Below are 15221 nucleotides of genomic sequence, written 5' to 3'. Positions count from 1 at the left end.
TCCATTTTTAAGCAAGTTATATTGATATAATTCAGAAACCGATCTTATATCAGAATGGGAAATTCGACTTAACTGCTGGCCACATCTCAATGACTGTGAATTTAACTCCATATCTGGCTGACAGATTTAACCCTTAATCCGTTAGAAATAATGAGGCACATTCCATGGATCTGGGTGGTGTTAAGAGTGGTTTGAGGAAAGTTAATCTGATGAAATTTCTTTCTCTTGTTAGAGAGCTGTGTGGCAGGACTAGTTATTGGCACCCTGTGTAGAATCGAAACAGGATGTGAAAGCTCAATCAGAATCTAAATTGTGGAAGAGAAAGAGAACTGATCTCTGTTCTGTTCTCTGATTTTCAGGGGAACAGGGTCTTGATGGGAAAGAGGAAGAGGCAGTGGAGGGTAAGGGAAATAGGTGGCACACGCCCATAATGAAGTGGAGAATATTTTATGCATTGCTCGCAAAGACCAAGAACGTCATTGTAAATGTGTACTTCCAGAATCTCTATTTGTCTATCTTAAGTACTATTTGAGATTACTTAAATTTTACTGATGTTCATAGGACTTTGCTGTGGAGCGGCTGGCAGTTCAGCTGTTGCCAGAGCAACGAATGACCATGACATCAGGACCCCCCCCCCCCCCCCCCCCCTCCTATATTCCTTTTCTCTGTTTGGAGTATATGAAATTGGTGTGAATCATATTAAAAAACGAGAAAATGTACATTGAATTTTATGAATGTGATAACATTTCGTAAATTATCATAAACCCATTTAATTATTTAAATTGTTAGTCTACTTGACATTTAAAGCTAAATTTGAATTAAATAACAGGAAGATAATTGTATTTCAGAGAAAGTCAAGGAATTGCATTCTTACCTCAAATTGACTAACTGGCACACAACCACATTTGTTGTTTCAAGTCAATCTGTTGACAATCCTTTTTATTTATAAATGAATAGTTGTTCTAATATGATTTTTTTTTTTTGCTGTTTTGCTTTATAAATTATAATTTTGTCTATTATTGCTTGTCTTTGTCTATGAGGTCATTGTTCCTGATATAACATGTCAAAAAAACTTCCAAAATAGCTAGAGACTTATTACCTTTGCACAGGCTCTCACTTTTCTGTTCATAATAATTAACAGGAATCCTGGGGAGCACCTGAAAACATATAAAACACTTCTACAAGCATTCACAGTCCACCTGAGAGCCCCTGACTGGGTCGAGTGGACGTGTCATGTTCCCCTGCCTCTCCTTTACAAGGGAACAGTTTGCTTCAACCAGGTGGAGGTCAGAGACTATTGCGCAAGCCCAGTAAAAATATAAGCTCATAAGTGAATAAATGAGTCTGATGAGTAAAATAAAAGAAAATTGCATACCCAAAAGCACCACCCGTTTGGAGGTGCTTCCAAAGGCAGCTGCACGGATTGACCAGTCCGCTTCATTACTGAAATTATTCTCCCCCAAGATCCGAAGACCTGGGGATTTTCCATGTAGAAGGGGCACACAATGATCTGGGATATTTTAGGACCGCTTTCAGAAAGCCGGCAGTGCCACCATCATGCCTTCCTGGAGTCTATCCATCTTTTCTTGTGAGGGGACCAACACGCACATCCTGATTCTTTTGTTGATCCTTGAACAACATTCCTGGCAAATTTTTTTTTGTCCTAACCCTTTATCCTACCCCTAAACATAACCCTACATACAAGTTATCCCTAAAATCAGAGTGAAATGATAGGTAAATAACAGATTTAGGTGATATAGAAGCACCTAACCCAGGTTGTAAGCCTAAATTTGACTTACACTTTAAACTTGTCTCTCAAATCTGATTGGTTGATTGGAATGTTGTTCTAGGATCAACATAGATGTTCATCCAGGAAAATGTCACACCTGGTAAAATCAGGTTCTGCCACCAACACAACAGTCCAAAAAGAAAAAAAAAACTGGCTGCTGGACATGGCTAGTAAACAAAGCTGCTCGGGGGGGGGCCGTTCTTTGCCCGGCACCTGCCACTATTACTGGAGAGCAGGTGCAACTGTGTTCATTAAGATACACATCAGGACACAGAAGTCCTTAAGAGGCGGTTGGGGGCACATTTTGCGAGGCTGGCTTGCAAACACAACATAGCAACAAGGTGAGCGAAGTAATTTCAGCTTGAATAATGGGGGGCGTCTCGTGAGCCTGACAGACGTGTGCGGCGGAGGCAATTTCACAGCCCCTCTCCGCCGCTGTTCGTGTGATCTATTCGAGGTGTTCTCAGACACCGCGGTCAATATGACAGACGCCTGTGGTTCGGGCCTGATAAGGGAGCCTGAAAGTATTCGGCTTGGCTGCTGCACGCTTGTCTGTCAACCACGGTTCCTTAAGAGACAACAGGCATTCAGAAAGGTCAGAGAAATTGATGACATCAGTTTACTGCAGCAGATGTTTTTAAAAAAGTGCAGCAGTGCTACTATGTGTGTCATTTTAAAGGCAATTGCTTTAAATGCGTTTCTATTAGGTGATATGACAGGCATTTAATCCCACAGGAACCAAGGGAACAATAATTAGGACATGAAAAACATGATGGTGCCGTTGGACGACACAGTTAGACGCGCACACGCCCCTCTTAAACACATAGTAGCGTAGAGAGTGATGGCTAACTCTTTATCTTCCCTGGTCTTCTGTAACAACATATGTTTGTAAGTAATTAAAAGAAGTTCCCAAGTGGTTACCATGTCATATTGAAATACAATATGGAGAGCAAATTACCTTTCTACAACAGTTTATGCAGAGACACAGGAGACCGCTTTGCCTCTCCCTGCTGCCACACGGAGGGATTGGCAAAGACAATCTCCCGCTCTATTGATGTATTGACTTCTAATTAGTTTGTCAGGAGCTGTTCCTTTTAAGAGCACGGGAATAATTGATGATGTCTTACCTAGCAAAATAAGGAAAGCGAGAAACATTTCATATTTCATCAAGTCTAAATAAGGGAAGGCGTGGCTTATGAAATATGCAGTGTTGGTTTGAAATATTCATATCTAAGCTGCAGAATTGTGATGCCCAGAGCTGCAATAGTTGCACATTCAGGTTTCATTGTTGATGTCAGCACCTGAGGCATACTGTGTGCGCACACACACATATCACTTGCCTAATATTTCCCCCTGACTGCTGTTGAGAAGAGACCCCCTAACAGTTAGCCCTATCATTTTGTTTTAAAGCACCATTATATTGCTCGTCGCTGGATATCAGCGACTACACGGGCCTTTAGTTAGCCGACCGCAGCAGTTTGAGAGTGTGAGCACTCGCTCTTGATCTCTACAGCCCAGACTTCCAGTGTCATTAAGCCCATTACATGCCCTGTGAGAATCTTCACTGGTTCTGCTGCTCAAACTGATGACTCCTCAAGCAGGAGCGTGAAATATCTGATGCAGAAATTAGACTGGAGCTTTAGCAAATGCGCTAAAAGAATTGGCTGTTAAACGAGTAACATCCTCTGGGAGAATTTATGCATAACGTGGCATACCGAAGCATAAGGTTTGCGTATACGTTGACACTCAGGTATAGCCAATTACTTACATGCTGACCGTTTCTTAGTATCAACAAGAATTAGGGAATTATAATGTTTAATATCTATGTTTTGCAGTTCCGGTTATTGTTGCGGTCTTATTATGTAAAACGTACTATGTATTTATCTATTCATTCTGGCATTTTCTCCAACTCTGTGATGCTATTGTTTATGCCAAGGAAATCAAGATTAGATTCAGTCAGTTCCAAGAATACTAAACAGTGTGTGCAGATGTTTCTGTGTCTTTCATTTCCATTCCACAATTGTTATTCTAATCATTTCCTAATTAATCCACAGCCATGCACCATTCTCAGTAATATCTCTTGGTCTGCACAATAGATTTGGATTTATCTTACCTTCCCTGGGTTTGGGCTCCATATATATCTCAGACTGAAGATACAGAGGGCCAGAATCAGGAACACAACACTCAGAATGATGGCGGCACACTGGTAAGTGTGATACCTGGCCTTTCTTTCCTTCTCTTTCCCCAGCTCAACCTATAAAAACATTTACATTATTGCACATCTGTGTATTTATATGATGTGACTCCATGTAAAGGTTTTACACGTTCAATGTATTGCACCACAGTGCTCTACTGAGAAAGAAATAATCACAAGGGCAATTTGAATTCTTCCGGGATCAGAACAAAAGGTCACATTTATTAAAATTGTCCCAAATTAAAAGTTTGTCTGTTCGATTAAATTCCCGGAGCTTATGGCCGCAAATTAATAAAGAAAGGCTTTTGTTCCGGCTGAGTTCCAGGAGGGAGAGTCTAAAAGCTTACTATTCACAGTGGTGTGCTCCACTATCTCTTAGGACATGGCCAATCAGAATTATGAAATATGGAGGAACAAGCTTCAATTAGCAAATGTCTCTAGCCGAAACAGAAGCTTAAAGAACAGAAATAGCAATGGTGACCATGTGCGGTTCTAGGCTCAGTGGATATTCAGAGCGTAGGCCTATAGCCCAGACCTCTATCAATGTGCATGGTTTCATTTGTTAAAATATTGAATAATGCACTTTATAATATTATAATAAATATGTTTAAATGTTTCACAACTTGAAAATGCAATAGTTTCGATCCGATCTTCGGTTTCACTTTATTGTTTTTACTTTATTTTGATGGTCCCTTTAACACATGGACCTACATCTACTAACTCGTATTAGAGTGTTTGAAGAGTATTAGAAGACTGGTAGGGTTGGGGTTAGAATAAGTTGACATGTACTTATAGTCAGTATTATGTCTGCTGGAGGAGCATCATAATAAAGAGTTAGCAGATATTAAGCAGACAGTCTATTAATACTCTAATGAGAGTTAGTTGACATGTAGTTGCAAAGTTACTTATAGTCAACAGAAAGTTCAAAAGGGACCATCAAAATAAAGTGTTACACAATCTTCATTAGCATTTTTGTGTTGAGTCGGCTTGTGTTGTTTACAAATTCTAATATACTAATATAGTTGCTGTATTATCAATGTATGTTCTGCTTTGTTTTCAGAGTTATGTCTCTAAAATATTCTGTACTTTGCCAAGATATCTGGCTGGACCAAAGTCAACGCAGTTTTCTCTGATTACTTGTTGTATGTAGAATGGAAAGCGGCGTCATCATTTCTTTCGCTTTGTGACAGAATAAATAACAAAATGCGGCAGACTTTATGCAAAACAGTCAAAATGTGGCTCGCAAGACCACATTTGATTTATAGAGCAGCCTGCAGCTCTGAATAATTTTATTTGTGACAAAAATTGTGACAAGATGATAAAAATCATTCGGGACTGAAGTCCCAGAAGCCCGCCCTTGGTGGTGACTACTATGCTTGTACTTTATCTCACAGTTTGAGACATAGGAATCTTTAAGGATCATTATATATATCGTTTTTTGAAAAGCATGCACAAATAGAAATGCACTAAATAAGACAGTTTCATATCGAATTTGTCATGAGAACCATGTTACAAAAATCAAGGCTTAAGCCCTCTCACTACACATGACGGGGAACAGGAGGACAAACAATTAGAGAAGCCTAAAATTCCTCTGAAGAAGAATTTCCCCTTGCATGAAGCAAAAATATGAATAGAGATAGTGCTGAAATCCAGAGGTTGCATAAGCAGTGGAAACTTGACTGGAGGACAACGTTCCATCTGCTCGGAATATAAATGGCTCTGAAAATATACAGACGGCTGCCAGCAAAACAGTATTAAACCGGTTTAAGGTTAAGAATCAGCGAGGCAATTCTGCTGTAGCGGGATTGAGTGCGAGTCTACGGTGAAGAAGGGAGCCGAGGGCCCCCTGCTGATGAGAGAGAGAGAGTGAGGAAGGGCGAAGAGGAGAAAGAGAGAGGCAGAGCGGGAGGGAGGGAGGAATTGAGAAAAGAGGCCGAGAGATGAGAGAGGACATGTGGAGGGAGAGAGAGAACAAGAGAGAAGGAAGGAAAACAGACACTAGACAGTTGCACTAAAACAATTTTCATCTGAAAGGATAAACCGGGCAGAATCCCCCTATAATCGGTCTGTTATTTCACATCATTGATGGCGATAGAGATCTTTCTTCTTAAAAGAAATTGCACACTATATTGCAAATCTATATTTATCATCACTGGCTCTATGTTAGTCCGAAAGTGTATATTAATCATTTTGTTTTTACATTATTTTCTAGAAGGAATCCACCCACTTGATTTTCAGGAAAACAGACGATTGCATATACAATGTTGAGAAAATTATCTTGATTGCTTAATTATAAGTCATGTGGAATAATTTGCACAGTAGTAAACGTCTAACCGTACAGCGTGCCACTCAGCTGGAGAAAAGGAAGAAAACAAGTCAGAAAACGAAACACTCAAAAAGCCTTGCAGTCAGAAATTATTAACATTTAATCAAACCTGACATTCACATATCACAACCTTTAAAAAGAGCAATTTAACACAAATTAAAAATTAATTTGAGATCTCCCACTCACAAATTCTCTTTACTAAACCCTTTAAGTGTTTGGAAAAATGTATATATAGTATGTATAATTTAGTTTCGTTTATGTTTATACATTAACGAGAGAATCATTATTCCGTCGGAATATTGTTTCCCTATAGAATATTGCGTTTGATTTTTGAGACTTTTTTTCTTTGAGATTTTAGATTTCCTACAATAAAAAAGAAAATCTAAATGTAAATAGCATATAAATGCACATGAAATACTCACATCTTTGCAAAGGACTTGTTGACTGCTGAAGTAAGAGTTATTCTCCATAACTGTAGCTGTAGCAAAGATTATCTCCTCTGGAAACCTTCTTCCACCCAGAAGTCCCTCTTACTGAAATCCAAGAGCCAAACTTTTCATTCCATTGGTAATTTGGGAGCCTGTTCAAGAGGGAGGGTTCCTCTTTCAGATGGGATGGAACAACTTTAACTACTGTGTGTGGCTAGTCAAAGCAGATGTCCTGAAATTCATCTTTGAATAGAGATTACGCTAATGTGAGCTGCCGTGAGCATTATTGGTCTCTCAGGTTTTTTCCACTTTTATTCTTTAGTGCCATTTAATCAGGCGACACATTTTAAAGTCTATATAGTTACTGTTATTTAGCTACAGGCCTACCTACTTGGCCATACTTAGTAGGAAACACAATCACATCTGGAAATATCTAAGAGGGTTTCAAGTTTACATAGAGGAGAAAAACAGAGTTAAGCTCAGCAAAAGATTGCACTCTGCTTTCCTTGATTTTAATGGACTTTCCACCCCACATTTTGAATTTGCAACCATATTTAATAATTCATTCTAAAACAGTATACTTATCAAATGTAAACACAAGTATCAAAAGCATGACATTTTTCTCATGATCAGAATGTTGACTAACAAACTTATGGAAAAACAAGTTTACGCAATATAAGAGAGCGATTCATTTATAGATATCACTGAGGCCTGTGGATAATGGATAAAAGCTGTGATATTTATAACCTATAGCTTCGGTGATAACACTTCTCAACAGCAAAGGCGACCTCAATAATTTCGAAGAGAACATAAAAATGACCACTTGCCTTCACCAGGAGCAAAATTCTCAGAAGTTACACAGCAAGGCCTTTCCCTTACAGAAATCGCAGTCGTCCTCAAAATGTGAGCAGAGATTTGAGGTGCTTGCAAACACTAGAGTTTTAGGTTAATATTTGTACATGTTGGTGTTGAGTTTGTCATGCAGGTTCTCTGCAACCAGCTTGACTAAATCTTTAAAATTGCACTGGCATTTCCATTTTGCATAATTCATCTGTAAATCTGTTTCAACAGAAGAGTGGAGCTCCCATCGACAGCCATTCCAACCCAGCAGCGCTCGGGACAGCAGAGGGAGGCTTTCTGAGCCATAAAAATAAAACATAAACAACACTTCAGAGCACTGAATGACATTGGAAGGCCAAAGAAAACAATGAAAAATTCAGCCAGTACAGAAGATGAAACCAGCCACTATATACAGAGTGGGCCTACACCAATTATTTCTGATAAGGAAGAAAAAGGGTGATTCAATTTGCATTTCTCATGTCCAATCAGACCAATAAGGCATTACTGTGAACCTAACACTTTCATTTCACCAAGGTTTTCACCTTGATGCGCATTAATGCTATTTTTTCAGACTTATCAAGTTATCATCACTATATCCACTGTTGTTTCATGCACCGTTACTTGAACCGCAATCTTGTGTTGTTAATTAGGATCACAGACACAACCACACTTTTCCGGAGAAATCTGTCAGCTACTTGCCATCTGCAAACACTTGCTTGTCGATACCAGACATTATCATCCTTCTATGCTAACTTACAGTAAGTTCCTCCCAGAACTCTGTTGACTTCAACATTTTTCAACAAATGTTTACTTAAACTCGAATCACAAACTCGTTGTCCGTGTCTGATTGTACTGTAAATGGAGTTTCAGTTGCTTATGATGAAGCTTTGCTCTCCTACTCAACTTCATGTAACACAAAAGCCTCCTCTTCTCATCTTCTCTTTTCTATTGCCAAGGCTGCCTCTGTCAAAGATTCACAAAAGACACCCACACACACTGCCAACAGAGCCTATGAGAGCCTGCTGTTTCGAAAGGACTTGGCTGGTGTCACCTGGTCGTGAGTTGAAGGGCAAGGAAAGGAAGAAGAGCAGCTCATCTCTGGCCAACAAAAGTGAACCTATTAACCACAGAATACATTTAGCTGTGTTCCTCTACTGTATGCAGGAGAGGAAAATAAACATATTTCATTCGCCTATGTGACCATGAATTTGACGAGCAGTGATCAAATAATAAAATGTGTTTTATATTGCACACAAGCCTGAATATTAACAATTTTTGGTTCAGATGACAGCATTGACAAAGCAAGATTAACCAATCTTTCACTAACCTAATCAATAAAGGTATTCAGATGGAGACAGTATTTTTAAAATTGAAATAATTGGCATTAAAGCACACTGATCTTTTTAATGGAGCTCTATAATTCATGTTTCTCCATTATATTCCTCGATGCTCAAGACGAAACATAGACCTGAGAGATGAATACAGGTGCAGGCTGTCCCCGAGGTCTGCTAATTGTATTAGATTTCTTAGAGCAAGCAAAGTGAGTCAATAAATATTTGAGGGATAACACAGACTCAGTCTGAATGGAGACCCTTTGAACCGGCATGCTGGAAAGCAAATAAATAGAGTCAAGGATTACAGTGTTGCAAATCTCAAAGTTAGAGCAATCGTCTCCCGCTCCTTACCTTCAGGGAAGAAAGCTGTGCGCTGTGGGATTTTGGCAATTTCTTGCATGGTGGGACAGGTGTATTTACTTTGGTAATTGTATTCCTTTTCCCAATTCATAATGTGATTAAATATTAATGCCATTCAGAACACCAGATCTCAGAAATTATCTAGGCAGCAATAATGCAAAACCCTTTTCTCCCTAGTCTTTGCAAATCTTCTTTATGATTTGAAAGTGCTTTCCAGCAATCTAGATATAGCAACACATTTTTTTGTCTGTCTATCATGTAGGTTTGCAAAGGTGGTATATCACATAAAATGGAAAGAAAATAACAGCCTTGACATTTTATCTCCAAGGACCCTCAGAGTGCAATCACAAACTACTTTACTATAAATGTTTTCCTAAATCCAATTGACATGTTTTCCCCAAACGTGCCTTAATAAAGATGCCATCACAAATCAATAGGAGTGCTAATTGTACTTGTACAAACACAAAATATAGAGGCTATGGGTCAATTTTAAAGTATTCTCATTGCTGGATTAGCCCAGAAACTGAATTATTCATTAAATCTTTTTTTATTACCTTTTTTTTAAGAGGAGTGTTAACTTTTACTGCAATACACACATAATTTAATGTCTCTTAAAAATGACTGGATGGTAATTTGGTCGTTTTAATTAGGGATGTAGTTCATAATAGAATAATGAGTTTTATCTCACCTTCCTTTAGACTTGCTATACTTTATGTCCTGAGAAGTTCACACTGCTTAACTGTTAGGACAAGCATGTTCTCATCTCCGGCGCAGAAGAGTACATCTTTATTTTAAGACCCTATAAACTGGTTTGAACTACACTAAGGAAAAAAACATAATTTATTTTAAACAGTTCTATAGTCAATATAAGACAATTAGACAAAAGTGGGAATATAATCAAATATATTTCAAAATATTTGCTAAAATAGTAAAATAGTCAAAACTAAAATAGTTTTGAAATTCAAAATGTTTTATATTTAAACATTTTGTTCAGGGATAAAACAAGGATTTGTTTTCATAACTCACAGCCATGGCATTAATTGTATGGTAACGAAAAAAGACCTATGAAGTCTGGAATTAGCAATCATATTCGGCATGCTGTACCACACTGATGAGTGTCTAAATATTAAATACGTCTTTTCTACATGACCAGTGTCCAGAGGTCACAGCAAATGTCCAAGCCCTTGTAGTTATGGCTCCTCATGCCGAGCGCTGCGGGATCCAGGAAGAAATCCAAACTCTCACTGCCTTCACTATCAACACCCCACCCTGCCCTTAGGCCAGGCACCAGATTTTTCATGTCAGCTGGCACACACCTTCGTCTCATAAGTAGGTGTTTGACTTTCACAAGTCTCTCTCCATCCTGGCAAATGGACTCTTTGCCAAGGTTGCCATATCCTTGGGCGGTGTGGATGTCAGTTATACATGCAGATTTCTTCTGCTTCACATGGTAGAAATTCCCATTGGGCTTCTACTGTATAGATGAATGTCTAATACAAGTTTGAACTTTTTTTTTTAAAGCAGAAAATATCCTCCTAATTACTTCAATTTACATAATTACTCATCTGGTAAAGACACGTGTGAAAAGGCAATTTCACATGCAAATGTATCTTAACTGTTGAGAAATGTTATTAATACTTTTCCTATGACAAACAAACATTTGGTGTTAAAAATACTACAGCACTTTCGGCGCAAAAAAGCTGTTAATATATTTCTCACAGTAATATCTGAATATTATCTCTTTAAAACGGCTTCTAATTTATTCTCAAAAATGATCATCCTTTAAATGTTACATTTTACAAGGGAAAAAAGCAACACTAGGGTCCAATTCTCACTATTAACGAGTTGCTTATTAGCTTGCATAATATTGGCTGTTTATTAGTACTTATAAAGCACACATGAATGCCTTATTCTGCATGACCATTTTCTACATACCTTAATCCTACCCAATACCTAAATTTCACAGTAATTATGAGTTTAATGAGGCAAAAAATCTAAAGGCTTTACTTATTAATGAGTTAAAAAGACACAACTGTCAGGGAGAGAGATATTCCCTTAAACATTTGAGATCTACTTTGATTTCCAAGAAATGCAGATACTGTTTTAGTAAAGACAAAAAATACTGTTCACAAGGTTAAGAAAATAATGTGTAACTAGAAAAAAGGAGCTTTAGTGGCATCATTTTCTGAAACTGAAATAGTTTTGAGCAAAACATCTAAAAGCGGGCCAAAAGATATAGTGTAGCTGTAACATACTGTAAATAAAAACGGAATAAAACAGTATTGTAATGACAGAGAGAAACCATATACCTCCATATGGATTAAAACTAGATCAAGCTATATCATCACCTTTAAAAAACAACACAAATGAAAACAGTACTTAAAAATATAAGACCCATATGATGATCTAATTGGCTGTGGTGTAGTAAAAAAATCAGCGGTGGTGTCAGGAAGTCACGAATACGACACATGAGGCTGTAGAATTTAACACCTTAAAGGGGTGGTATAATGTACTTTTCACAAGATGTAAAATAAGACTTTGATGTCCCCAGAGTGTGTATGGGAAGTTTTAGCTCAAAATACCCGACAGATATTTTTATATAGCATGTTAAAATTCTCACTTTTTGAGGGTGTGCAAAAACGCACCGTTTTTGTGTCTGTCCCTTTAAATGCAAATGAGCTGCTGCTCCCGGCACAGAGGGCGGAGTTTTTCAAAAAACGTTTAGCCTTTTATGTTCAAACTGGAGTCAGACAAAGATGGAGAGACTCAAGAAGAAGTGACAACATGTAGAATACAACAGGACATTTCTGAATGCTTAGTTAATGAATTTATGTAGCTTATAGTTATCTTCTAGTCATTGATTGGCATATTCTGTCATGATAATCTATATATTGCGTTCCCCGGGTCAGGGTTTATGTCAATTTTAGGGTTAGTGATGTCACTTATAGTCCCTTCCAGCCGTTTGTTGTAGTCCTTAAAAAGAAAATATCTCCATTTGCTTTGAACTTTTGAGCATTGTAACTTTGCAGATGTTGTTTATGCTCAAACAGCGACATTACACACTAACTAAAGATAGAAAAGTGAAATCATAATCAACCACCCCTTTAATGAACAAAACAAGCACAGACAGTTATTCAACTAACATACCAAAAGAAAAACAGCATTTTTTTAAAACAGCATTCTTCTTATTATTATTATAATAAAAAAAGCAGCACAAGTTTGAATACGATTTGCAATATTTTACAATACCACCGTCCCATCATTTCCTCTCTTTTTATGCAGCACTGTGACTGAAAAAAGGCCATTTTAAATAAATAAAAACTCATTTGATGTAGAGACACAAAGCATAATACATCGTAATTGAAAAAAAGCAAAAAAAAAAAAAAAAGAGTTTTCCTAAGTTGTGTGAGTTCTTGTGCATTTCTGCTTAAGAACAAATTAATCCGCATGCTTTTAAATAAAACATTTATCAGACCTGTGTGCAAAGGGCATTTTCCTTTGAAATATCTCTAAATGTCTCTAAATGTCTCTAAATGCAACAAGGACTTGCAAAAGAATTTCAACTTCAAATTTATTTACTTTTGACTTTGCTCAAGAGCGACCCACTTTAAAACGCATTTCCCTGTATTTTAACCTGTGCTTCAATGAACAAATGCTTGAAATAATTCAATCACATGTGTACACAAAATAAATCTGAAGTCCCTGCCCTTGATCTCAAGTCATCATCTCCATCATTCCAAAAGCAATCACGACCTCAACACGAACGAAGGCCGCTGTTTACAGTATGAAGCTATTGAAATCTGAAGCTGTGAGATGGGGTGGTGAGATTAAAGGCCATTAAGTATTTGAGAAATTGGCATGTGAACATGAATATATCGGAACAGATGCTTTGGAAGCACTTGAGTATAAAGTCCATATCCATCAATACATATTTTATGAAAAAAGACTGCATTGTTTGGTTTTAAAAATTTGCCAAGTATTAAAACTTGGGCCATTAAACTACACTCAGATCAAAGGGTAGGCAGAAGATAAACTTCCAAAAACTAAACTTGAGACATTGTAGATTACTGGTGAACTGATATCACACAAAAAACCTTGGCTACTGTTAAATATTCTGCATCAACTTGGCCGATCATTAAATCACAACTTTTACCTAGACTTTCGTAATAAATCGTCTCAGGTGAGATTGCGACGCTAAGATCTTCATTTTCATTTTGCTGACTGCAGTAGATTTAGTAATTGAGTTTTTAAACTGAGTTATCCAGAGGCAAATTGAGGGCTGTACTTTGAAGTTTGAGACACTCCTGACAGGACTATTGCTTAAATGAAATGTTCGTATTTTTCCCAGTCATTTCTGTGCATGCAGAAACCACAAACTGTCAGTAATTACATCAAATGCTGATATTTTCGGTCACAAACAAAATGGATTTCCTTACCATTCAATGAAAAGATGCAGCAATCCACTTTGTACCTGTGCAGACAGTTGAAATGAAAAGACAGCAATAGAATTGAAAACAATCATGTATAACAAACATAATTTGCATCGCACTGTGTGTATAATATATACTCTTCAAAAAGCAATTTAATATATTCACCTGCACTACATCCATCTATATTTCTTTTGTATTATAGCAGGCCTAATAATTCTTCTCTGCCTTGGCAGTAGCACCAGGTTTGAGCGCACGCTTTGTATCATCATTCATCTACATAATACAAGATGGACATATTTATAGAACTGACTTATTTGCATTTATTACGCGGACGTCAGTCCAAGTGAAGTGAGGGAAGAGTGGATGTCAGTTTGCCTGAATGGATTTTTTTTTTTTTTTACCAATTAATGCAACCAGAATAGCTTGACACAAAATACCTTTTTGTTTGGAAGAGTGAAGTTTAATTGACAAAGTTTACTATACTCATTTAAAACATACTGAGGTATGGCTCATTCTGCGTGACAGTCATTGACTTTGTGAATCGTTGATAAAGAGTGTGTGCATGCTTAATTTGAAATATTCTCGTATGATTTCGAACACGATAGGATTCCACAGTACAAACGATTTGTCTGTCCAAGCTGAACGTGCAACCGATGCAATCACGGGCAATCACAAGATATTCAATGTATAGTGTACAGTTATGTGGAGCAGCAATTTTGGACCAATAAGATTTCTTACTGGCTACCTTAAAGAAATGCAAAGCAGGTCGCAGTACAGGCTGCACCACTGGCCATAGCTTTTGAAAATCACAAATCAGATGTATTGTTGATAAGAATTATATGCCATTCTATTTTGAAAAGGAATCAATTTTCATACTGCCAAAATGAACATTCTACAAGATTTTTTGTATATACAGTATTGCAGCAGTGTTTAACGCATGAACAAGGTGAACAATTATGGATGCATGGATGAAACTCACTAAGGATGCTGTAGTTGTCATCTCTCGGATCATACAGAACAGTGAAATGAACTTCTCTGTCTTGTATGCATCTTGCAGGAGTTGGATCATGTCATGTGAGCTCCATTGTCTATCACTTTCATTTGTGGTCGCTGCATTGCATAAAGATAAACTTCAAGATATTATGAATCGCTGTTCTTCATGTCAACAGAACTCACATCCATTGAAAATGAATGACTTCAGGTCACTTTCGCTGCGACATGTCAGCGTGAGTGCCTCTTCAAAACAGAAACTCAGATTAAAGGGGTAGTTCATCCAAAAAATTCTGTCAGTAATCACTCACCCTCATGCCGTTCCAAACCCGTAAGACTTACGTTCATCTTCGGAACACAAATGAAGATCTTTTTGATGAAATATGAGAGCTTTCTGTCCCTCCATTGACAGCTATGCAACTACCATTTTGACGCTTCAAAAAGTTAAGCGGTTTAGTCCAAATCTTCTGAAGAGACACGATTGCTTTATTAGATGAACAGATTGAATGTAGGGTTTTATTCACATATAA

The 15221-nt window shown here is 37.6% G+C and overlaps 1 protein-coding gene and 1 long non-coding RNA gene across 12 annotated transcripts in view; one reads left to right on the top strand and one right to left on the bottom strand.

Moving 5' to 3' along the window:
- tnmd (tenomodulin) overlaps positions 1-6887 on the bottom strand; it is a 37873-nt gene extending 30986 nt beyond the window's left edge. The window contains exons 1-2 of the mRNA XM_079630065.1: positions 6732-6887; positions 3903-4043 (exon numbers count right to left, since the gene is read on the bottom strand). Of these exons, the coding sequence (XP_079486191.1) occupies positions 3903-4043; positions 6732-6779 (189 nt within the window). The 5' untranslated portion in view covers positions 6780-6887. The remainder of the gene's footprint in view (positions 1-3902; positions 4044-6731) is intronic.
- LOC307007752 overlaps positions 1-8828 on the top strand; it is a 40761-nt gene extending 31933 nt beyond the window's left edge. For 7 of the 11 annotated variants that reach the window (XR_013799671.1, XR_013799672.1, XR_013799674.1 and 4 more), the window contains 5 exons: positions 3886-3995; positions 7516-7657; positions 7809-8033; positions 8228-8335; positions 8534-8817. This is a non-coding gene — a long non-coding RNA (uncharacterized lncRNA). Of the gene's footprint in view, positions 1-3885; positions 3996-7515; positions 7658-7808; positions 8034-8227; positions 8336-8533 lie in introns of all 11 variants that reach the window. The other 4 variants (XR_013799673.1, XR_013799675.1, XR_013799676.1 and 1 more) reach the window with 4 other exon arrangements.
- The last annotated feature ends 6393 nt before the right edge of the window (positions 8829-15221 follow it).

This window comes from Phoxinus phoxinus (assembly GCF_949152265.1).
Source record: "Phoxinus phoxinus genome assembly, chromosome: 12".
NCBI classification, from domain to species: domain Eukaryota; kingdom Metazoa; phylum Chordata; class Actinopteri; order Cypriniformes; family Leuciscidae; genus Phoxinus; species Phoxinus phoxinus.
The sequence above is the reverse complement of the archived record's forward strand: the minus strand, read 5'-3'. Positions and strand labels throughout refer to the sequence as shown.